The sequence below is a fragment of the Oryctolagus cuniculus genome, chromosome 6, assembly GCF_964237555.1.
Source record: "Oryctolagus cuniculus chromosome 6, mOryCun1.1, whole genome shotgun sequence".
Taxonomy (NCBI): domain Eukaryota; kingdom Metazoa; phylum Chordata; class Mammalia; order Lagomorpha; family Leporidae; genus Oryctolagus; species Oryctolagus cuniculus.
The window spans coordinates 39,201,154-39,225,777 of NC_091437.1; the positions used below are offsets into that span (position 1 = coordinate 39,201,154).

General features: G+C 40.7%; 1 protein-coding gene across 33 annotated transcripts in view; it reads left to right on the forward strand.

Annotated features, from left to right (window-relative positions):
* Positions 1-4,293: 4,293 nt before the first annotated feature.
* Positions 4,294-24,624, forward strand: part of LOC138850199 (uncharacterized) — a 458,403-nt gene continuing 438,072 nt past the window's right edge. For 14 of the 33 annotated variants that reach the window (XR_011389855.1, XR_011389857.1, XR_011389860.1 and 11 more), the window contains exon 1: positions 4,294-8,268. Coding sequence is in view for 5 of the 33 variants with exons in the window: in XM_070076345.1 (XP_069932446.1) it covers positions 8,156-8,268 (113 nt within the window). In the remaining 28 variants the exon portion in view is untranslated. The remainder of the gene's footprint in view (positions 8,269-24,624) is intronic. The other 19 variants (XR_011389850.1, XR_011389841.1, XR_011389845.1 and 16 more) reach the window with 12 other exon arrangements.

The following is a 24,624-nucleotide window of genomic DNA, read 5'->3' on the forward strand; positions in this document are numbered from 1 at the left end:
CTGGGCTCAGCCAAAGCCAGACACCAGGAACTCTATCCTGGTCTCCCACATGGGTGGCAGGGGACTGAAGACTTGGGCCATCTTCTGCTGCCTTCCCAGGCACTTCATCAAGAAGCTGTTTTGGAAGTGGAGCAGTTGGGATTTGAAGTGGCCCTCAGATGTAGGATATTGTTGATGCAAGGGGTGCCTTAATCTATTGTACCACAACACAGGCCCCATGGGATTTTAAATTTTAGTCATGCAGGTGGGTATGCTTTTTCTTCTTCAAAAATTGTTTTAAATTCATGCATAGCAAAATTGGCTTTCTAGTAATGTATCATTCAGTGAGTTTTAGTTATATGTGGATTTGTGTAGCCACCTACTCCCTCCATGATCAGGATGGAGAACTGTGCCATCACTGAACAGACTTTCTCATGCCACCCTTTGCAGTCAAACCCTCCTCCTGGTCCAGCCCTGCAATCACTGATGTGGTCTCTTTCCTTACATTTTTACCTTTCCCCAAATTGTAATGTAAGCGGAATCATTTAACAGTTGTGACTAGCTTCTTTGACTTGGCATAATACCTTTGAGAGTCATGTTGTTACATCTGTTAAGAGCTTGTCTTATTATGAATATAGCTAATAATGGTTTATGTAGAGGTTTTGTGTCTACATAAATTTTGACTTCTCTTGAATAAATATCTGAGAGTAAGATTGTTGGGTTCATCATTATGGACTGTGATAGCAAAGCATATAAACTGGGTAGCTTATAAACAACAGGAAGTTATTTCTCACAGCCTTGGAGGCTGGGAGACTGAGATCAGGAGACCTGCATGGTTGGGTTCTGGGCAGGGTCTTCTTCCAGGTTGCGCATGGCTCACTGTCATTGCGTCTTCACATGGTGGAAAAAGTGCAAGAGATCCCTGGAGTCCTTTTTATGCAGGGTGCCATTCCCTTCTTGAGGTCTCTACTCTCATGATCCAGTTCCTACCAAAAGACCTGACCTCCTGATGTAATTGCCTAGGAGATTAGGATTTCAACTTACACGTGTTGTGAGGATACATTCAGTGCATTGCATATGGCAGGTGTACATTTATGATAAGTATATATTTACCATTATACAATTCTGCCAATTATTTTTATTAAATAAGCATCCACATTTATTTTTTTCAACATATTTATTCTGTTCTTACTTGATTCTGTAGATCTCAGATTTCACTTAATGCCATTTTTTTTCACCTAAAAATCTTGCTTTGCCGGTTGTATGTGCTGTGATACTAGCAGATATTTCCCCCTACTTTTATTTATCTCAATAATGTGTTTATTTTACATTTAACTTTAAAAATATTATTTATTTGCTTTCTATGTTAAAAGGAGAGGAGGGAGGAAAAGAGGGAGAGATACTGAGAGAGATTGATTCCACCTGCCAGTTCACGCTCTCAAATGCCTAAAAATTAAGTTTGAAGGATATTTTCTTCAGATATAGAACTATAAATTGGCAATTTTATTTTCTTTTAAACTTCAAAATATTGTGTTGGCTTCTAGTTCATCTAATTCTCTTTGATGAGCAATCAGCCATCATGGGTTTGCTATCCCTTGCATGTAATGTGCCTTTTGTCTCTGGCTGTTTTTAGGATTTTTTCCTCAGTATCTGTATCTTAGCAGTATTACTCTGGTAGGTGCTTTTCTTTTACATTTAGCCTTAAGGTTTGCTTTGATTTTTGTGTATCTGATTTGATTCCTTTCAAAATATTTTGGAATTTTTCAGCCATTTTTAAAAATTATGTTTTCTCTGTTTTTCTTTCATCTTCATGTAGATCTCTAACACACACACATCAGAGTGCTTGTTATTTTCCCACAAGTCATTGCAGCTCTGTTTATATTTGCTCCAGTACTTTTATCTTTATTCTTCAGATTAGATAATTTCTATTTATCTCCTTTCAAGCCCACTAATCCCTTTGCCTATAGTTATCATTCTGCTGTTCATCCTTTTCAATGAATATTTCATATCTAATATTGCATGTGTCAGTGCTAGAATTATCTCTCGATTCTCTTTTATGGTTTAAATTTCTCTTTTGACAATCCTCTCCTTATTCCTGGTGAACATTTTCCACTGTAAGCTTTAGAACACATTTATAGCAGTTGCATTAAAGTTCTTGTCTGCTAATCATATTGGGGACATTCTGAGGTCTGTTTCTATTACCAGCACTTTCCCCTTAACTGTGACTCCCATTTTTCCTTTTGTCTCATATGTAGTTGTGTTGGATATTTTAGATGATAGATTGTAGATACTCTGTGTGTTTTGGTAATCCACCTCTCTCAGGATTCATTCCAGTGGACGGTTAAGTTGCAAGGAAGTCATGCTGAGCTTGTAAAGGCTTGGCTTTACACATTTTCAGAGTACATATATTTCTGTTTTGCTGTTCCTAGGAGCTAAGAAACCTTTAATTCCCAAATCCCAAGAAATAGTCGTTACCCAATGTCAAAGTCCTTTAATGGAAAGTCCAAGACATTGAGGAAGTTTTTCTAACGTGGTGTGATTAAAGCCCCAGATGCTGTCTTTTCTGAAGTGGGCAGCAACTGAAATCCCAGCCCAGGCCTTAGCCCCCGCTGTAGATTTCTGCTGGTTTCCTTGAGATTCTGCCTGACACACTCTATTCAGGAGTTGGCCAACAATCTGAGGGTTCATACTCAGGTTTGGTGCCCCTCTCATTGCTTCCTTCTTTCCTGAAATTTCTCCATCACATCCCACCCATCCTGGGAGGATGGAAATCCCGATCCCTTTAACCAATAAGACTGAATAACCAATACAACTGCAATTTTACCCAATCACTGTCACCTGTGGACCCCAGGGTACCCTGATGAAAATAGCTGGATAAACATGGAATTTTTCCTCTTTCATCAATAGAATGCACTCCAGTTTTTGCAGTTCTTTCCTTATAAACAGTGTGTTTCTTAAAATATTTCATTCATAGTTTATAATTATCATCTTTGGCTGGGTTAGTCTAATACAAGCTACTCTGTTATTACTGAAATCAGAATTTCTTTCTACTCTACACATTTTTGTATTTACTCATAATGAATATTAATTAGTAATCATTTACCACTTTTTCCCTGATGAGCAAAACAAAGTTACGATAGATCAATATGGTTTTTCAAAGTTATCCAGCTTCTAAGTGCTACAGAGCCTGACTTTAAATTTTGTAATTTTGGCCACAAATTTGCAGAACTGGGCATTATAGTAATTCAGGGTAGAGAATGAAAAACTCATATGATGTCAGGGCAAGGCCCCGTTGATGATAGACGCATATTGTGTTTTTTTAGTCTGTCTAGGAGCTGAAGAGAGAAGCTACTGCAGTGACCCAGGTGTTTTACTCATTCCAGTATTGATAGAACACGAGTACAGCTTGTATACTTGCTGCCTTCCTGACTTTGCTTGCTGGGCTCTGTTAAACCAGTTGTCCTTTCATCAGAGGGAGTGCTTTTTAATATGAACACATGGTTATGTTAGGCGACCAGCAGGTGGAATGTTATGGTCTTTTTTTTTTTTTTTTTTTTGACAGGCAGAGTTAGACAGTGAGAGAGAGACAGAGAGAAAGGTCTTCCTTTTCCGTTGGTTCACCCTGCAAATGGCTGCTACAGCCGGTGCTGCACCGATCCGAAGCCAGGAGCCAGGTGCTTCCTCCTGGTCTCCCATGTGGGTGCAGGGCCCAAGCACTTGGGCCACCCTCCACTGCACTCCCAGGCCACAGCAGAGAGCTGGACTGGAAGAGGAGCAACCAGGACAGAATCCGGCTCCCCAGCTGGGACTAGAACCTGGGGTGCTGGCGCTGCAGGCAGAGGATTAGCTAAGTGAGCCGTGGTGCCAGTCTTCTTTTTTAAAAAGCTTTATTTATTTTTATTGAGAGGCAGAGTTAGGGAGAGAGGGAGGGAGGGAGGGAAGGAGGAAGAGAAAGAGAGAGGGAGAGAGGGAGGGAGGGAGGGAGAGAGAGAGAGAGAGAGAGATCCTCCATCTGCTGGTTTGCTCTGCAATGGCTGGAGCTGAGCCCATCTGAAGCCAGGAGCCAGGAGCCTTCTCCAGGGCTCTCTGATGGGTGCAGGGGTCCAAGCACTCGGGCCATCCTCCTATGTACCCCAAAGAATTGAAAGCAGAGATTCAGATACTTGTATATTTGTGTTCATAGCAGCATGATTCAAAGCAGCCAAAAGGTATGAACAATTTCGAAGGCCCACCAGTAGATGAGTGCAGAAATGAAGATGTGGTGTGTGTGTGTGTGTGTGTGTGTGTTTGCATGTGTATGTATGTATGTATGTATATAGTATATATGCACATGTCTATGTGTATATGTGTACCAATGTCTATGTGTATATATATACTATATACAATGGACTGTCCTTTAACCATAAAAAGGAATGATATTGTGATATGTGCTACAATATAAATGACTCTTATAATACTGTATTAAGTGAAATAAGCCAGATATAAGGATAAGTATCGTAAGACTTCACTTGTATTGGGTACCTAGAAAAGGCAAATTACAGAGACAGAAAGTAGATTGGAGGTTAATAGGTGATGGGGGATGGGAGAATGAAGAATTATTGCTTACTGAGCATAGGGTTTCTATTTGGGGTGTTGAGCAAGTTCTGGAAATGGATAGTGGTGATAATGGCACAACACTGTAAATTTAGTAATTCCCATGAACTGTGCATACATATGGTTCAAGCAGTAAATTTTATGTTATATATATTATCATAAACATTTTTGTGAATAGATTGGAAATTTTAGATATGAATTTGATTTGCACAATTTTGCCTGGTAGTAGTACAGGACTAGTCAAAGACTAGAGGCCAAAGATAACAGGACCAAACTCTAGGTCTTTGGTATAACACTGAGTGTTGGTGTCTAAAAGGTTGCCGTTATCAGTAAACTGATAAAGCCAGTAGTTTGGAGTGCCTAATCTGTGCCAAGCCCTCCCCTAGGTACTGTTAAGAATGATCTGTGGAAATCTAATGCATAATTCTTAATCTCAAGATTTTTATAATCTGGTTAGGAATAACAGTTCAATCACAGTGACTCACGAAATGTTAGATCGCATGATTTGAAACTATGAAGTCCTATAGTAGATTAGATTTATCTAGGGCTGGTGATGTCTGGGAAGGCTCTGACCTTCGGCAGGCCCTTGGTTTGGGCTAACTTGCTGCTGTCTAAAGCCTGACAAAGGCCTGATCTGCTGCATTATTGACAGGTTGCTTCATGAATGCCGAGTTGTTAAGGGGCCTGTGGTTCTAGCAAGAGGCTAAAGGATTTATCAAAGCGCCCCATGAAAGCTGTACTAACTGGATTAACTCCTAACATGGATTGAGGCTTTGCGTGGGATTAACCCCAAATGCAATGAATTAGTTCTTCTTTTGTATCCTTTTCTTTCTCTACCCCCTGTATCGTGACTCTTTGGAAATGCCAGGTGGGCCAAGGGTACAATAGCCAGGTTTATTTTCTTAGAATTAAAGAAATCTGGAGAAAGAGTATGAAGTGACTCTTTCTGGCTTTCATACCCTGTGGGCTAAATCAAGGATAAAAAGGCCATATCTTGCAGCATAGCCTTGCATCACCAAACTCTCTTTCCCTTTAACCACTGCTTTTTTATCTTTGAAGCTTTGGAGGACGACTAGAGGCCATAATGGCAACTCTGCATAGTCCTGATGTGGAGGTGGCAGAATTGCTCTTTATTAGACTAGTGCAAGGTGGTTTAATCAGTGAGATCTATTCCTAGGGAGTTTTCCAAATTCTTACAAGTGCTATCATTGATTTCATTGATGAAGATTAGCATGATCCTATCTTCTTTGCTTGCCTTTTCCTTCCTTTTTGTTCCTTCTATATTAATTGAGTATTGCTAAATAGTAAAGCTAAGTTCTGGGTACACAGAAGTAGATCAGCTACCCACAGGTGACCCGTAATAAAGGATTTCAAAGTGAACTGAATGTATAAGCATGCCTTCTTGTCTTCTTGCTCTTGGGAACCTCAGCTTGGTAGTTAGTTCTGGCCATAAATTGGTCTCACGCATGCTTTGATCTCTCATGTATCCCCAAAGAATCTTCTAATCCAAAATCATTCGTCTCATTTCAGAACCAGTGGATGTTCCACATTCTCTATTTGACGTGCTGATCGCATTTGGAATCCCTTTTCTCTATCCCTATGTCTTGACTCCTCCAATTCCACTCCCTTGCTACGGAGGGTTCTAAGCATTGCTGCATTATCTGTCGTGCTCTCTGTCCTCTGCCTCTGTCTTTTCTCTGTACACCTTCAATAAATCATGTGCACAAAATAGTCTTTATCATCCACTCCTGGGCAATGCTGTTGCACTCGCGTTTTCTAAATGTGTTGTCTCTGTCTGTTTTTCGGTCTCATTGGGAACCTTTATTGGCTTTTTTTCCACATCACCGCACTCTGAATGATTGTTTTTGCAGCTTGTCAGGTCTTTATTGGGCTCCTAATCCAAGTATTGCCTGAAATGTTTTTAAGAAGCTATTCCTATAATCCCTCCAAGTTTTTAGGTGCACTGATACTCTCAAGTCTAGTTTAGTCTGTAGCTGGGATTAAGACTCAATTTGTGGGCCGGCATCATGGCTCACTTGGTTAGTCCTCCATCTATAGCGCTGGCATCCCATATGGGCGCCGGGTTCTATTCCCAGTTGCTCCTCTTCCAGTCCAGTTCTCTGCTGTGACCTGAGGGGCAGTAGATGATGGTCCAAGGGCTTGGGCTCCTGCACCTGCATGGGAGACCAGGAAGAAGCACCTGGCTCCTGGCTTCGGATCGGCACAGCGCTGGCTGTAGTGGCCATTTGGGGAGTGAACCAATGGAGGGAAGACCTTCCTCTCTGTCTCTCTCTCTCACTGTCTGTAACTCTACCTGTCAAATAAAAAAAAAAGACTCAGTTTGTGCCTGAAGGTTATGGGTCAATTTGTGGTGGAGTTCTGGAGTCAATTGATATTTGGAGTTAGATCATCACAGTAGATACAAAAATGTAATTAGTTTACTCTTTGTCTCACATGGATATTTTGCTAATTACTGTACCCCTGTGGTAATAATTAAGGCCCACCTCTGGGGGTAAGGCTAATTCTGTGGACAGAATCACAGGGCAGTCCATGCCTTAGTTCTAGAATAACCTAGTCATTTGTAGCTGAGGTCAGGTGTTCTTTGAGTGGGAGCTGGACAGTTTTTGCTTATGCTCAGGGCCAAATGGGAGGCAGAGGTTGGGTATCAGTCTTCACTGATCGAGGACACATGGTGCTGTGGCATAGCATGTAAGGCCACTGTCTTCAATGCCAGCATCCCATTTGGGCACTGGTTCGAGTCCCGGCTGCTCCACTTCCAATCCAGCTGTCTGCTGTGGCCTGGGAAAGCAGTAGAACATGGCCCAAGTGCTTGGGCCCCTTCTCCTGCATGGGAGACCAGGGAGAAGCACCTGGCTCATGCTTCAGATCAGCACAACTCCGGCCATTGCAGCCATTTGGGGAGTGAGCCAGTGGATGGAAAGCTTCTCTCTCTGTCTTTGCCTCTGTCTCTCTGTAACACTGCCTTTCAAATAAATGGCTAAATCTTAAAAAAAAGAAAAAAAGATAGAACACAAGAGGAAAACTGGCTCAAATAGCGTCAGTTTATTGATTTCAGGCCTAGACCCCCAAATTAGCTATCGACAGAGAATGGGAAGTTAAACACAGGGCAAATCTCCCAGGACACGTTCTCTGCTTCAACCTGGAGCTGCAGTCTCACTCTACCCCGCTTACGCTATCCATGCTCGGCCTTCAAAGGGATTTTCAAGTGAGTTTTCTGTAATGAAATTTCTGACTTCATCCTGTGTTGAAAGCTACATTTCATAGTTTGGAAATGAATGACTTCAATTTCAAGTCCTCAATTAGGGATTCTCTTGCAGTGATTCCTGATCAGCAACAGAGTTGATGAATTTCTATTGTTCATGGCTGGGCTGTGCTCACTTGCTCTCAGCTGTGGCTGACATGTCAGTAACTGTCATCTGCATTGTGATGTCACTCTGCTGCTCTGTCTGTCTTGAGGTTCCCAGGCTGGCTGTCCCTGTATCTATATCTGTTTTCACTTTGTCCTCTTCTGGGTTTCCGCAGTCACCTTGCTGGGTGCTTGCTGAGGCAGCACTGCTCTCAGATGATTAATAACATGGGGAATGGATTTGGATCTGGCAATGGATTGATCCCAGAGCAGGAGGCCAGATGCCCTAGAGAGGAAGTTACTACTGGAAGCTCTTCACCCAGATCTAGGTAAATCCTCTCCTCACTTAGATCTACCTGGATATACAGAACCTTCTCACTCACTGCTGTACCTTGCCATAGCACTTCGACTCCTGGAGTCCTGTAACTATTTCAGTGTCAAAACTTACCTACGTAGGAGCCCACTCTGTTATTGTTCCTTTGAGTCATCAACCCAGGTTTTGATCTTGGATTTGCTACAAATTAGTTGTTACTCTTTGCACAAGCATTTAATCTCTGTAGATCAGTCTCTCAGCTGCAAAATGGGAACCACTGTCTCTATCAGGATAAAAGGAGTTAATGAAGTTTTCAGTGTTTGGTGAACTTAGGAGTTTGCATAAGAGTAAGAGTCATTGTTGTGGATCCTTTCAAGACTTATTTTTAATCTCAGAAGAAGGATTTCATCATGAAAACCTGAAATCATGAATAATGTGGGTGTTATAGGTATCAGGAAAAGTCAGGAGGGATCCGTATTTGGATGACATAGTGGGCATTTTAAAAGAATTCTCACTGGATGTCGATTTACTATATGTGGAGACATTCACTCTTCATTGAACACCAATGCAGTTATGCACTTAAGTTTATATTCCTGAAGCTGCAATGTAAATTTACCCATGACAGAGAATAAGCTGAGGATAGAATCCTGGATTTTTCCTTACCTAAATATGATTCTCAGTGAGTTCCTTTTTTCTGGCAATTGTGTTTCTATTTTTTATTAAAAGAAAATTCCGATGTATTTGATTCTTCTCTGCCATTATTCTATTTGTTACTTTTTTTTTAATAGGCAGAGTTAGACAGTGAGATAGAGAGACAAAGAGAATTATAGACAGTGAGAGAGAGACAGAGAGAAAGGTCTTCCTTCCATTGGTTCACTCCCCTAATGGCCGTTATGGCCGGCACGCTGCGCTGATCCGAAGCCAGGAACCAGGTGCTTCCTCCTGGTCTCCCATGCAGGTGCAGGGCCCAAGCACTTGGGCCATCCTCCACTGCCTTCCCGGGCCACAGCAGAGAGCTGGACTGAAAGAGGAGCAACTGCGACTAGTACCTGGCACCCCAACCGGGAGTAGAACCCAGGGTGCTGGCGCCGCAGGCGGAGGATTAGCCTAGTGAGCCACAGCGCTGGCCTGCCATTATTCTATTTGAACATAATCTGAGCAAGATATGTTGCCCATCTCATTGACCCATCATCTTGGGTGCGGGACCCATGCAACATAGAAAGCCACCACAAATTGACCCATAACCTTCCTCTCTCCCTCCCTTTCTCTCAGTAACTGAAAAAAATAAAAATAAAAAAGAAACAGAAAATCAAACAGGATGTGGTAGTAGAATGCCTACAGGGTGACTATAGATAGCCTGGACAAGAGAGGTCACTTCTGACAGTGTGACATTTAAGCTCAATCCTAAATGACAAAAAAGGAACAAGTGATCCAAGACAGTAAGGAACCAAAAGAAGGTTATTGTAGTTGGAAGGGTAGGAGATGAGAGTAATAGAGTGAAATTTTTCTAGGACATTATAGATCACTTGATTCTAAATGCATCAATATTGTGCTCATTTTAATGAGTAAAGTGACAGAATTGTTCATGTTTGTAAGAGATCAGTAGCTCATTCCAGCTACTTGTGAACAATGGATTGTAGCATTGGGATGATTCAAACTCATGGAGATACTCTAGGAGATTTTTCAGAATTCTGGATATGAAATTGTAGAAGTTTAGAGCAGGGTATTAGACGTGGATATGAAAAGAGGAAGAATGCTTGGTGTGTCTTGCAGTATAATCTGTCAGATTTGCTGGCAAATTTGATGTGGAGGGGTAAAGAAAGAGAAGAATTGTTGTATTTTAATGCATGTACTTATCCATCTCTACATGTGGACTGTGAGATTTTTAGGTCAGAACCTGGTTCTTTAAGTATTCCTTGTGCTTACTGCAGTGTTTGATATATGGCTATATGTTGAAAAAATGAATAAATGTGTGCATGCACACAAGAATGCAAGTAGTGATAAAATCTTGATAGTGGCCCTTTTCCAATGTAAAAGTTAAAAAGTCTCATATTTATATTTAATATGATTTTTGCTTATTTTTCCTCTTCATCGCTGAGTTTTAATAACACTAGAGCAGCAAGCTGCTATTTCTATTAAAGCCAAATATCCCATGAGGATAAAATCCTCAAGGAGTGGTCATCTTATTTCACCAAGGCAGTGTCTGTGAACTTGATCTCCCATTTGCCTTTTTCCCTGTTAAAGTGTCTCTCTCCAGGAATCCTGGTTTCTGGCTATCGGTCAATTATAATAGACTAAAATGTATTTCTCATCAAGAAATGAGGGCTGAGTAATAAAGACTGGAAATTCAAGGTGCAGTTTCTTTCAGGTCTGATTTTCTGCAAGGACCCCCTAAGCCTATGGAATCAGGATCACTGAAAAAGGACTGGTAAGGGTGGAGGAGAAATTAAATTGGAGCTGCTCTTTTTCATAGCCTCTGGAAAGCTGCTAATTCATCTTCTAAACTAGGCTAGATCAAAAGCAAAACTGAAGCAACTTTCTCAGGCATTCGCTCCAGGAGAGGAATGGAGGCCTGGCCTTCCACATATAAATAAAGTGGATTTAGGTTGTGTCATCTTGTTGGGACTACAGAGACATGCTGCCAGTGATGCTTCCAGGAAGCCTGGAATGTTCCTCCCCCTTGATTAATAGCATCAAATACCTGCTTAAAAATGCTAATGTTTATGGAGTTTGACTAGATGAACTCCAGTCCCCTGTCGGTGTTGATATTTTACGATATTGTCATTGTTGATCTCTGAATAGGAGACCATTGGATTGTAGATTCTTCTGCAAGTTAAAGCTGGGCACAAGCTAATAAATAAATCCATTCCAGTTTCTTTTAGGCTCAGGCATGGTTCTGCTGCTGTCCATGGTCCTGCAGCAACTGCATCCGAGAAGCCCAGGCTTCCTGAGATGTTGCAGCTGGCAATCCGTTGGAAGTCAGCTAAACTTAGTCTTTATGTGTCCATTCATTCCAATATTCATTTATAGATCTTCCATAAAGCTCTTCAGTTGTTTAGATGGAAAGACAGAAACCCAGGGAAGGGAAAGAGATGGAAGTCTGCTCTTTGGTGTCAGATCTAAAATGAAACAGAAACTGGATACCTTAGTTTAGTACCCATTTCCTACCCAGACATGATGCAAAAAAGCCCCTATTTGATTCAGGTTTCATCGCGATGCACCCATTTTCCTAATCACAGAACAAAGAAGTGCCCACACTATTATCACTGGAAAAGAAGTCATTTTCTAGTCCCTGGTGATTGTCTACATAGGAGCTTGGAAAACTGGAAATGAATCACCTTCATTTACATACAGTGAGTTCAGAAACTTCAGTAAAAGAAGTTGTTGAGATTCATGCATCTGGAACTGGCTAATACAAATTGACATACATCCCCTGGAATTATGAGAGTAAGTTTGCTAAGCCAGTAACATCATACCTAATTGCAGGACTCCCCATCTCCAAAGCTTCTTAGCACACCTTCTTACTCAGTGAGAAGACTAGCCCAACTCAGGAAATACATACACTTGTGGTTTTCTTTTACCTACTAAGATCAGTCTAAGTGCTGCTTCATAGGTATCCTTGGTTGATTTCATTTGAATAGCAGATGCAAATGATATTGAATTAGCATGTAATTAAAACATAAGTGTGTGTTTCTAATTTGTATAGGAATGTTTGGAACACAGTTTTCTCTAAGGTTTCTTAAACATTTCCTCTGAATATATTAAAGTACTAATTTGTTTAATAAACTTTGCCTTTATACAGGAAGCATTTTAAAGTAGTATTTAAGTTTGTGACTTAAGTTTAAGTCAGAATGGTCTGTTCTACCAATTACAAGCTATATGCCCCCAGGAAATTTCAATAATATTGTGTAGACTGAATTTTTTTTCATAGTAGAATGGGCATGATAATATGGACTTCGAAGGATTAAGATTTTTTAATTTATTTTTTTATTTTTTGACAGGCAGAGTGGACAGTGAGAGAGAGAGACAGAGAGAAAGGTCTTCCTTTGCCGTTGGTTCACCCTCCAATGGCCGCCGCGGCCGGCGTGCTGCGGCCACCGCGCACCGCGCTGATCCAATGGCAGGAGCCAGGAGCCAGGTGCTTTTTCCTGGTCTCTCATGGGGTGCAGGGCCCAAGCACCTGGGCCATCCTCCACTGCACTCCCTGGCCACAGCAGAGAGCTGGCCTGGAAGAGGGGCAACAGGGACAGAATCCGGCACCCCGACCGGGACTAGAGCCCGGGGTGCCGGCGCCGCAAGGTGGAGGATTAGCCTAGTGAGCCTCGGCGCCGGCCAGGATTAAGATTTAAATCAAGCAGTGTGTGTTAAATGCTTAGTGAAGTACCTCTCACTTCGGTGTGAAACAGTGCTCTGTTAATACTGGTAGTATTACTGATAAATATTAATATTAGGCCTTTTAAATATTGGTTTCCTACTGTCACAGATTTGGTATTAACAGAAGGAAAGACAAGCCAAATAAGTAAATAGTGTCATCATGGTGAATTCTGGTAGTTGTGCTACTTGTTGAACTTAACAGAACAAAATCTGGACTTTTAAGAGAGAGACTGGATGCTTCTTCCCAACAATTCCTCCATGAATTCTGAGTTGTTTAAAACTAACCACTTGAAAGGACAGAGCCCCACATTGACAGTTTAGGCCATTATTTTGATATATGGCTCCTTCTGAAGCTCCATCTCAGTGTCACCCGTGTCCAGTCAGGCTGCAGGCTGGCCACACTTCGCTCTGTTGACTTGCCAAGGGGAATTATTTATGTGGTACCAGTAATATGCTCTATATTCCATGGCACTTGGTGATAATAATAGCATGAGTTTATTTAGGGCCTTTCCTCCAAGGAATTGAGAGGACATTGTCATAGAAAGGGAAGGAGAATCGGCCACATTGTTCTAAGTTGTGGTACAAACAAATGCAGGATGATGTCAGTTTTGAAATGTATGTGAGAGGAAATAAATGACAGTGGCCATTGAGAGGAGGAATAGCAGAGCAAGAGAGAGGAGAGAGACAACTGAGAAGAGGACATGGAAAAGATAAATGGTGAGAGAGTTGTGATTCCCTTATTGTAGGGAAGCAGAAAACACGTAGAAATAATGGTACAAGGAACCTGAAGAGCCAAAGATTCCTTTAAAAAAAAGTCGCTCTTATTTCCTTTGGATGTCAAATTCTCTGCTGGCGTTAAAAGATTTCTATGGCTGGCTTCACCCAATCGGTATAAGTTTCCCTCTTCTCAACCTTGCCCAAGTTGGACCATCAACTCCAGCGTCTAGAATTTGTCATTTTACCAGGAAAACTTGAACTCTTGAACTAAAATAGACTCCAGAATAAGTCATTGTAATCTCTGATGATAAAGTCTCAGCACTAGAAGGTACAGGACCAGGTGAAACCAATGTTGTCGCCACCTAAAGCCCGAACCCTCTTTCAAATAAGTGAGATAGCTAGGTGTCAACTTTGATTATGGGAAACTCAGTACCTCACAATATCAACCATCTCAGGGTTAATAAGCAGAGGATATAAAAAAGGCACACCTTATGTCAGCCTGAAATGTATTTGTATTCTTCTAACAGTGGTCGTTGAAGGGATACTAATTACTGTTTTTTGTGCTTCATTTATATAATTTCTAAGCCTACCACTAGTTTTGAAGGGTTTATATCACTACCGCCATTTGTTTAAATGGGACAAACTAGCACTCAAGGATGTGGAATGATTTGTCTGAGGTCAAACAGCTTAGACTGGAGCTATGGGCAAAACCATGTCTCTTTGGTTATATAAGCTATTCTTTTTCATTGCTTAGCCAAAGACATTCCCTTCTTTTTCAGCTATCTAAACCCAATTTTCTTTTCAAGATACCTTGAATCCCAGTTCTTCTATGAAATCTTTTTGATTCTCCATAACCTGAGGTGCTCAACTTTCTGTTTGAACCATTAGAGTCACTTAATTCTGTAAAATTATTAATGGTAGCTACTACGTTAAGGTCATGCATAATGAAATCTACCCTACTGCAAACACAAATTTATTTAAATATCATTTGATGGTCTAGAATCATGGAATGCTGGAAATGAAAGGGATAAAATAGATAATAAAAAATGAAGATAATATTTGAGTTGTTGAATATTTACTACGAGCTATCTATTACTCTAAGAGATTTGCTTTCATTGTCTGGCTTTTATGAGCTATACACACATGCTATTCCCAATTTATAAATGAAGAAGGAAAATGCAGCAAAATTACTTAATTTTCTCATGTTCAAAAGCTATAACTTTATAGTCAATTAAATCCACAAGGCTTTGAAATGGAAAGATTGTGTATTTTTTTAAAAAAACTTTTGGCAACAAAACCTGATCTGACCAGAACCAATTTTGTGGCAATGCCTGTTCTGGCCTGATATCAGACTATTTATAATTATTTGTCCCTGTCAGTGTTATTATTCATAGGCTTTACTGCAGAAATATTTATGTATTTGATTAATGAGCATTTCTCCTGATCTTACTAGGGATAGAGATGATATATAATGGTGTATATTACTTTCCTAACTTTGACCTTTCCCCACTATAAATCCTGTGTTTGTAAATATAACTAATCCTAGAGGCTTTTTCAGAAAACATTTAAATCTGTGGTTAGTGATAAAAAAATTAATGGTTCAAATCAGGCTATTAGATACCAGAACCTGAATTCCCAACAACTATGTTGACTTTTCTAGCACTTCCTCTTAAAATGTAAGAAAATCAAAAGTCAGGAAGGAGCATAACATATGGATGGTCAAACATTTTTTTTCCCATATTTAGCCAATTCTCAAATAGGACCCATTTCCTGGGCCTACGCTTTGTCTAAGAATTGACCTTTTGGCTGTTTATGGGCAGAGGAATTGGAGACACAAACATTTCTCACCTGGGCTCAGCATGAACAGAGGACAAGAAAACCTAAGCTTTGAGGTCTCCAGGGCCAGTGTTTGAATCACACCAACCGTTTACTGGCTCTGGGTCTCTAGGCCATCTCACTAAACATCAACATGGTAGAGACAACACCGAGGAGAGTAAAAGGTCATGGATATAAAATGTGGTACAGATAAAACAAATCAAACAAATGTCATTGTTTCTTCCAAATGAATTTTGATGATTTGCATTTGACCCAGCAGGTGTTCTCCTGATGTTAGCATAAACAGCTCTTGTGCCTCACTTTCTGCTGTAGTGGGAAGGGTGGGCACTGCAGAGAGCCCCTTGTTTCCTTGCCAGGCAGTCATTTGTGACTATGATTTGGTGAAGCAAACCTAAGAGTAAAAACGATGAGTCTCCCATTTCACAAAGCATGACGTTTTGAGGTTGGCTCCAGAAACACCATTTTCAGGTAAAAGGTAAAAAAAAATCTCAGATAAAGTGCTTACAGCTATTTCAAAGGCAACTGACATTCAGACACTATCCCTTTATTTTCACAAAAGCAGTAATATTCACGTGAACTAATCCTTCTGTAGCCTTTTAGGTAGGCTGTATCGAGATTGATTCATATTGAGCATCTACCAGACTAGTTTGACTTTTGTTTTCCATTAGACAGAACACAGTTGATATAAATCAAGGGTTTGAGTTAACCCAAATGATTGTTTACAAATACTAGTTGGAGGACTTCCTGCATTAGAACCAGGGAAGCTCTCTAAAGTGCAGGTCTCAGCCCCGCCCCCACTTCCCCCAATAACAGTTCTGGCTTCAGTGGCTCTACTGGGACCCAGGCATTCACATTTTATATTCCCAGATGATTGTGGTAGACATTGAGGCTCCAACCAAGTTCTCTGAACAAAATTCTGATCTAGGCAGCTCAGATATTTTAACTTTCTGATTTGTTCTAGAGCCTTATTAAAGTCTTTTGTCTGCTCTGGTTCCTAGGATTTTTATTTCTAAAATGGGAAATTAGTTAGCCTATTTCTAAAGCTTTTTTCTAGTGCTGATGTTTTATAATTTTATTTCTGAAAGCTTAGCAGCTATAGTTCTAGCTTGCTGCTTAGAAGGATAGTTTTTAAAATTTTGCCGAGATGGGCATTGTGCTATAATACAAGATGTATAAGCTATAAATAACTGATCCCAACAATTAGAAAAGCAGTGCAGAGAGACTTGTTTCTATGTCTTATTGTTATTATGGTGGAAAAACACATAACATGAGATAGTCCCTCTTACCACATTCTAAGTGAGCAGTAAGTTATTGTTAACCTTATGTATGATGCCATACAGCAGATCATTAGAATTTTCCCAACACACATAACTAAAACTTTATACTCATTGGGCAGCAGCACCTCATTTCTCTCTCTTCTACCAGCCCCTGGAAATTACCACATTACTTTCTGTGTCAAGAAGTTTGACTCATTTAGATATTTCATGTTATCAGAATCATGTATTCTTTGTTGTCAGTTGGCTTATTTAACTTAGAATGGTGTTCCCAAAGTTCATCCATACTGTAGCATAAGACAGGATTTACTACTTTTCTATGACTGGTTAATATTCCATTGAATGTATATGCCACATTTTCTTCATTCATTGATGGATATTTTCAAGTTGTTTCCACATGTTAATTATTGTGAATAATGCCATAATGAATCTGGGACTGCAAATACGTTTTCGAGATCTCATTTTCCTTTAAAGATTTATTTATTTATTTGAAAGGCAGAGTTGCAGAGAGAGAGGAAAGACCGAGAAAGAGATTTTCCATGTGTTGGTTCACTCCCCAAATGGCTGCGATGACTAGGTTGGGCTAGACTGAAGTCAGGATCCAGGAGCTTCCTCTGGGTCTCCTACATGAGTGGCAGGGGCCTAAGCACTTGGTACATCTTCCACTGCTTTCCCAGGTACATTAACAGGGGGCTGGATCAGAAGTGAAACAGCCGGGACTCTAACCAGGAAGCGGTTTAACCTGTTGTGCCACAGTGCTGGCCCCTCAAGATCCCATTTTAAATGGCCAAATATTCAGAAGTGGGATTACTAGATCACATGGTAGTTCTGTTTTAAATTTTTTGAGGAATCTCCATATTACTTTTCAAATCACCTGCACTGTTTTACATTCCCACCAGCAAGGTACAGAATCTTCCATTTCTCCTTATCCTGACTGACACTTGTTATTTTCTTTTTGTCTTTTTAAAATGATGGCCATCCAGAGAGGTATGGGATGATACCTCATTGTGATTTTGGTTTTCGTTTCTCTGATGATTAGGGAGTGAGCACCTTTTCATGTACCTGCTGGCTGTTTCTGTGTCTTCTTTGAAGAAATATCTATTGAAGTCCTTTGCCCATTTAAGAAAAAGTTTGGCTTTTTGTTATTGAGTTTCAGTAGTTCTTTATATAGTTTGGAGAAGACTGATCATTTATCAGATACATATTTTCAAGTATTTCTCCCATTCTACATATTGTCTTTCGGAGAGTCCTGGTTTTAATGCAAGAAAAGTTTAGATTCTCTGTCTAGAACTTTGTAGATAGCATTCAGGTCCTAATTATTTAGTCTTCTTATTTACCCAAAGATATAATAATGTCAATCTTAACTAATTCCTTATCTTGCAAATATCAGATGACTAAAGGTCATTAAGCTTCTCTAAACTATTCATTTATTGGCATTTATATACCATTAAAACAGTATAACTCATATATTTTATAGGTTTATAGAGAGCTGATTTCTTTCATATTTCTCCATAGCAAGAGTCATGGAGAAGATTGTTTTACACTCTGGCTGATGATGGAAAACATGCTTTTATATGCCTTTTGAAATACCTATCTATTTCTCCAATTCTGGATCTGTGCCTCCAACAACTTGCATAAGAATAATTAACTTATGATAACAACCATGATCAAAATCATAATAACACTTTAAATAATTATGATAATTGTAATAATATCTTACATTTGCTTGGTCTGCAAAATACTTCGGCATGCATTCTCACAACAGTCCTGCAACACAATGGTTTCCCCTACTGTGTGGCTCTACTGAAGTCAGCCCACTGAGCCACAGTGGGAGCCATGTCCTTGCTGGTGAGACTCAGAGCTGGCTGTTCCAGTGGTTTCCTTTTCTCTTTACCACATTTATCACAGAATTTGTATCTTCCTGTTTATATATATATTTTTTATTTGACAGAGTTGGACAGTGAGAGAGACAGAGAGAAAGGTCTTCCTTCCATTGGTTCAACCCCCAAATGGCCGCTACAGCCAGTGCTGCGCCAATCTGAAGCCAGGAGCCAGGTGCTTCCTCCTGGTCTCCCATGCGGGTGCAGGGCCCAAGTACTTGGGCCATCCTCCACTGCCCTCCTGGGCCACAGCAGAGAGCTGGACTGGAAGAGGAGCAACCGGGACAGAATCTGGTGCCCATATGGGATGCCGGCACTGCAGGTGGAGGATTAACCAAGTGAGCCACAGCGCTGGCCTCTGCTTATATCATTAATAGAGGAGATGATTTTATCTCCATTTTACTTAGGTTGTACTTGAGGTCCAGAGAAAGCCTTTGACCTTGAATAAGACTGAATAAAAATTTCACTTTATGGCTTGATCCCAAGCCTGAGCATCTGGATTGAGTCCCCCTCTCTCAGTTCTGAACCCCTGTGCTTCTGTTGGCCCTGCCTGTGCATATGCGTTGGCATCTCTGTTTGTCTTGTCCCCAAGTATTACCAGCATTGGCTCCTTGCCACCTCCTCCTCTGCAGTGCCTCAGATGAAAAAAAAAATCCACGTCACTCTTATCCATGTCCTAACCCCATTCTGTCACTCCTGCCTGCGTCCTGGTGAAATATGCTTTTGGCGAGGGGAACAAAATTTGCAAGCTGCCGACCCAGAGATGGTTCTGACATTGGAGGGGTGCATATAGCCATGTTCTGAGGGGAGAAATTGTTCTCTAGGGAAGGTTGTCTCCTAGCAGTCTCTGTGGTGAGAGAGGCGTTCTGCTTTTACTCGGCCAGCTTCCCTAAATTCAGTTTCCTATTGATCTCTATGTGAACACATGTCACAGAATCCTGTGTATGCACAGATGAATGAATCATAATATAACAGACATGCAGCAGTCCTAGGGTGATGAAGACACATTGGGGTTCATAACTACAGTTTTAGCATGTTGCAAATAGGCAAACTGAGGCCTAGTAATGAAGGAACTTGCTCAGAATTGTCACGCGTGTGATCCAGTGGTGGGGCTTTGTGCATACTCAGGATAACTTTGCCTGACTCTGCGTGGAAGATGTGCAATCACTGAACATTTTCATAGCATCAGAGACCATGCCTGCTCTACTGTATTTACAAGAATTGAAAGTGTATATTATTTATTCTTATTTCACTTGTAGTCTTTCTCCTCCATTGCATTGTGGGGGAGGGAGTGGTTCTGTCCTGTTCACTAGAGGAACCTTGGTGTTTAGCCTGATCCCTGGCACATAAAGGGTTCTCAATATCCATCGAGTGAATGAGCAAATAAATGAATACTTTAATGATAAATTAACAAACAAGCCAGGAATAGAAGCTGGAGTTTAACATTCCAGTGTGGTAGCACTCCCTTAGAACAAGCTGTCCCTCCATATTTTATACTTTGTAGCATATTTTATATTTAATGATGGCATGAATGCATTTTTCATTCATTTTGTGTGCAAAGGCAAAATGTTCCTTTGCTTATAAGATGACAGATACAAAGTGATTTAGGTATATACATGGTATATTCAGGGCTGGAACAAGACTCAGGATTTCTCCAAAGGGGATTACGTTCCGACAGCCCAGTAACTGACCCTGGGAGGCTGGTTGTTCACAAGAATGTTTTTTTCCTCCTATATTCCTTTAAATTCCCACCCCCATTTCCATCCTATCCAGTTTCCATTCCTTGCTGCCCTCTCCACCACACTCCTCTCCCACCCACTTAGACACTTGAGCAAGACTTTGGTAAAGCATAGGAAAGACTGATACGCAGAACTCGGGTGCACTCTTTTCCCTGGAGTATGCCTGATGTTGGTCTGGCTGCTCCAGTTGGTGGAACTCCTTTTAGGACACAGAGTCAAATGTCTCCCCTTCCTTCTGCCCACATCCTAATGTTTGTGATAAAAACAGCCCATAACCTGGTGATACAACTTTCCTGTTTTGGTCGCTTCTAGGACATCAGGGTGGGAACAGGAGAATGACCTTGCTGCATGTGGGCTTCAGTGTAGGTGGGCTTCCTGGAATACAGGCATTGGAGGTGCCATGCAGCTCTGTGATGGACTGTTGGGGCATTGAGCAAATTTTCTTTTCACCTTCTTGCCTTCCTCGGGTTGACTCTTATTTCTTTAAACTGTTTGGCAGCACTCATCCTTCCTGCAAGGGTATTAATGTAAATGTGAAGATTTGGAAGTTGGTCATTATTATTCTGACCTGATGTTCTATTTTTTTTTTTTTACAGATGTACCTGAAAGGCAGAGTAGCAGAGAGAGAGAGAGAGAGAGAAAGAGAGAGGCAGAGGCAGAAAGCTTCCACCTGCTGGTTCACTCCCCAAATGGCACAATGGCTGGGGCTGGGCCAGGTTGAAGTCAAGAGCAAGGAACTCCATTCAGGTCTCCAACGTGGTTGGCAGGGGGCCAGGTGCACTCGCAGGGAGCTGGATAGAAAGTAGAGAAAGTGGGACTTGAATGTTTATTCCAGTAAGGGATGCTGATGTTGTGAGCAGCAGCTTAACTTGCTGCATCACATCAGCTCCCTATTTATTTATTTATTTATTTATTTTTGACAGGCAGAGTGGACAGTAAGAGAGAGAGACAGAGAGAAAGGTCTTCCTTTTTTGCCATTGGTTCACCCTCCAATGGCCACCACGGCTGGCGCGCTGCGGCCGGCGCACTGCGCTGATCCGAAAGCAGGAGCCAGATACTTCTCCTGGTCTCCCATGGGGTACAGGGCCCAAGCACTTGGGCCATCCTCCACTGCACTCCCTGGCCACAGCAGAGAGCTGGCCTGGAAGAGGGGCAACCGGGACAGAATCTGGTGCCCCGACCGGGACTAGAACCCGGTGTGCCGGTGCCGCTAGGTGGAGGATTAGCCTATTGAGCCGCGGTGCCGGCCTTGCTCCCTATTTATTTTTAAAAATGTATTTGTATTTTTAATGAATGTAGAGTTGTTGTAAATATTTATGGGGTATAGTGTGGTATGCCAATACATGGATGCAGTGTGGAAAGATTCCATCAGGGTATACAGGATGCCTTAATTCTGACCTACATTTGCTTCCAGTTAGAGAAGTAGCAGACCTAGGAGGGAATACTAAGCATCAGTTTTGTTATGCTGGAGGAAAAAAAATATATGGAAAGAAAAATGACTTTTCTAGGCTGGCGCCATGGCTCACTAGGCTAATCCTCCACTTGCGGCACTGGTACTCTGGGTTCTAGTCCCAGTTGGGGCACCAGTTCTGTCCCGGTTGCTCCTCTTCCAGGGCAGCTCTCTGCTGTGGCCCGGGAGTGCAGTGGAGGATGGCCCAAGTGCTTGGGCCCTTGCACCTGCTGGGAGACCAGGAGGAAGCTCCTGGCTCCTGGCTTCAGATCGGCACAGCATGACGACTGTAGCAGCCATTTGGGTGGTGACCCAACGGAAGGAAGACCTTTCTCTCTCTCTCGCTCTCACTGTCTAATTCTGCCTATCAAAAAAAGAATGACTTTTCTAAGTCCCTGCAGCATGTTTCTCTCTCATTATTCCACTTAGTGATTTTTTTTTGATATTTCAAGCCAGTCATGAAAGTATCAAGCTGTTAGTAACAGAGAGTCATTTTATAAGTAGATCAGAATCCCATGAGAAGTTTACAATCTGATCCTTTTCACTTTATCTGGGGTACGAAACAGGACTAAGCTCTTTCAGCCTTCTGCCCCTAATGATATGGTTATAAATTTTCTGAGGCCAGCTAGCACTGGTGTGGACCAAGAGGGCGCTTGGTTGATGAATAAGACATAGCCAGGCAGGACAATGACTAGTGAGTTCACTCTGCATGATTAAAGAAGAGTTAGACAAGGTGTGTGAGACAGGTGTTCATAAGGTGAGGGTGTTGGTGGTGGAAGTGCAGCAGAATGAATTAGTGGGTTCTGGATTGCAAGCAACAGAAATCAGCTCAAGTGTTAATTTGCTGGCATTACCCTAGCACAATACTATCCACTGGATGGCTTACACAGTAGAAATCTATTTTTCATCGTTTTGGAGCTGAAAGTCAAGATCAAGGTGTTGGCAGAGTTGTTTTCTTTCGGAAGCCCCTTGGCTTGCCTTGCAGGTAGCTGCCTTCTAGCTGTGTCCTCACTTCGTCTATCGATCTGTGTTTGCTCCAGTATTTCCTCTTCTTACAAGAAAATCAGTCAGATTGGATTAGGGCCATAGCAATGACCTCATTCTGACTTAATCACTGTTTAAAGACATTATTCCCAAATGTAGTCATAATTTGATGTTCTAAGGGTGAGGACTTCCATTAGGAACTTTTGTGGGACAAGAATTCATCTGATAATATTGTCCTAGGTTCATATAGTTGGTACTGGGCTGATAGACTACAGTTAATAATGGGGAAAATGCAAGAGGTGTAAGTAGAGAAGATGAAGAAAGTGGTGTTACAGATGAGGAAACTGAGTTTGTAAAATACCACTCATTTCTCCTTTCTGGAATGGAAGTGATACATTCAGCCCCGCTGTATTTCCATGAAATGAAATCTAGTTAAATCTAAGAGTTTTCTGTTCACATCCTGTGCCCTTTTCTTAAATGGATTTTTTGTTTTTAATTTTTGAGATTTTGATTTCCTGGTGTGTTCTGGATGTGAATCCTTTGTTGGGTAAGTGGTTTGCAATATTTTCTCCCATTCTGTCAGATGCCCCTCATTCTATTGATTGTTTCCTTTGCAGTGCAGAAACTTCTCAGTTTGATGTAATCTCATCTGTCAAGTTTTGTTTTTGTTACATGTACTTTTGGGGTCTTATAAAACAATCATTGCCTACACATATGTCTTGAAGTGTTTCCCCTATGTTTTCTAGCATTTCACATCTTACACTTAGGTCTTTGATCCATCTTGAGTTTATTTTTGCATATGGTAACAGATAAAGATCTAATTTCATTTTTCTGCATGTGTATAACCACTTTTGCCAACACTATTTGTTGAAAAGACCATCCTTTATCCAAGATATACTCTTGACACCTTTGTCAAAAATAGGTTGGCAGTATGTACATGGATTGATTTCTCAGTTCTTCATGCTGTTCTTTTGGTCTTATGAGTATATTGTACTGTTTTAATTACTATAGCTTTGTAGTTTTTATGCCAGTACTATGGTGTATTACTTACGGTGGCTTTGTAGCATATTTTGATATCAGATAATGTGATGGCTCCAGGTTGATTCCTCCCTTCCCCCCACCTTCAGGATCACTTTAACTATTCTACTATTCTGTATCTAGTGTGGTTCCATTTTAATTTTATGATTTTTTTCTTAATTTTGTAAAGAATGTCATTGGTATTTTGATAGAGGTTGCACTGAATTTTTACATTGCTTTAATATAATGTGGACATTTTGATAACATTAATTTTTCAAATCTATGAATACGTAACAATCTTTCCATTTTTCTGTCCTTGATGATCTCTTTCATCAATGTTTTATCATTTTCATTGTAGAGATCTTTCACATTATTGGTTAAATTTATTCCTAAATACTTAATTTTTTATAGTATTGTGAATTGGATTTCATTCTTGATTTTTATTCTAATTTCAATGTCCTTTATTTCTTTCTCTACTTGCTATTGCTAATATTTCAAATAATATATTGAATAACAGTGGTGAAAGTGAAAACCTTGTCTTGTGCCAGATCTGAGCGGAAATGTGTTTAGCTTGTCCTCATTCAGTATGATGTCAGCTGTGGATGACCTTTATTGTTTTGAGACATGTTCCTTCCATACCTAATTTGTTGACAGTTTTTGTCACTAAGGAAGGTTGAATGTTATCAAATGCTTTTTTCTACATCTGTTGAGATTATCATATAGTTTTTGTTGTTCTTTCTGTTGACATGATTTATGATATTTATTGATTTGCAGATGTTGAACTATCCTTGAATTCCTGGGATAAATTCCACCGAATGGTAATGTATTAGTTTTTTGGTGTAGCATTGGATTCTATTTACTAATATTTTGTTGATATTGGCCTATAGTTTTGTTTTTCATGTTGTATCTTTGCTTTTGGTATCAGAGTTATTCTGGCCTCATTAAGAGTTTGGGAGAGTTTCATTTTCAATATTTTGAAACAGTTTGAGAAGTGTTAGAGTTAGTTCCTCTTTAAATGTTTTTTGTAAATTCACTTGTAAAACCACCAGGTCCTGGATATTTCTTTGTTGGGAGACTGTTAACACTTCAATTTCATTAATT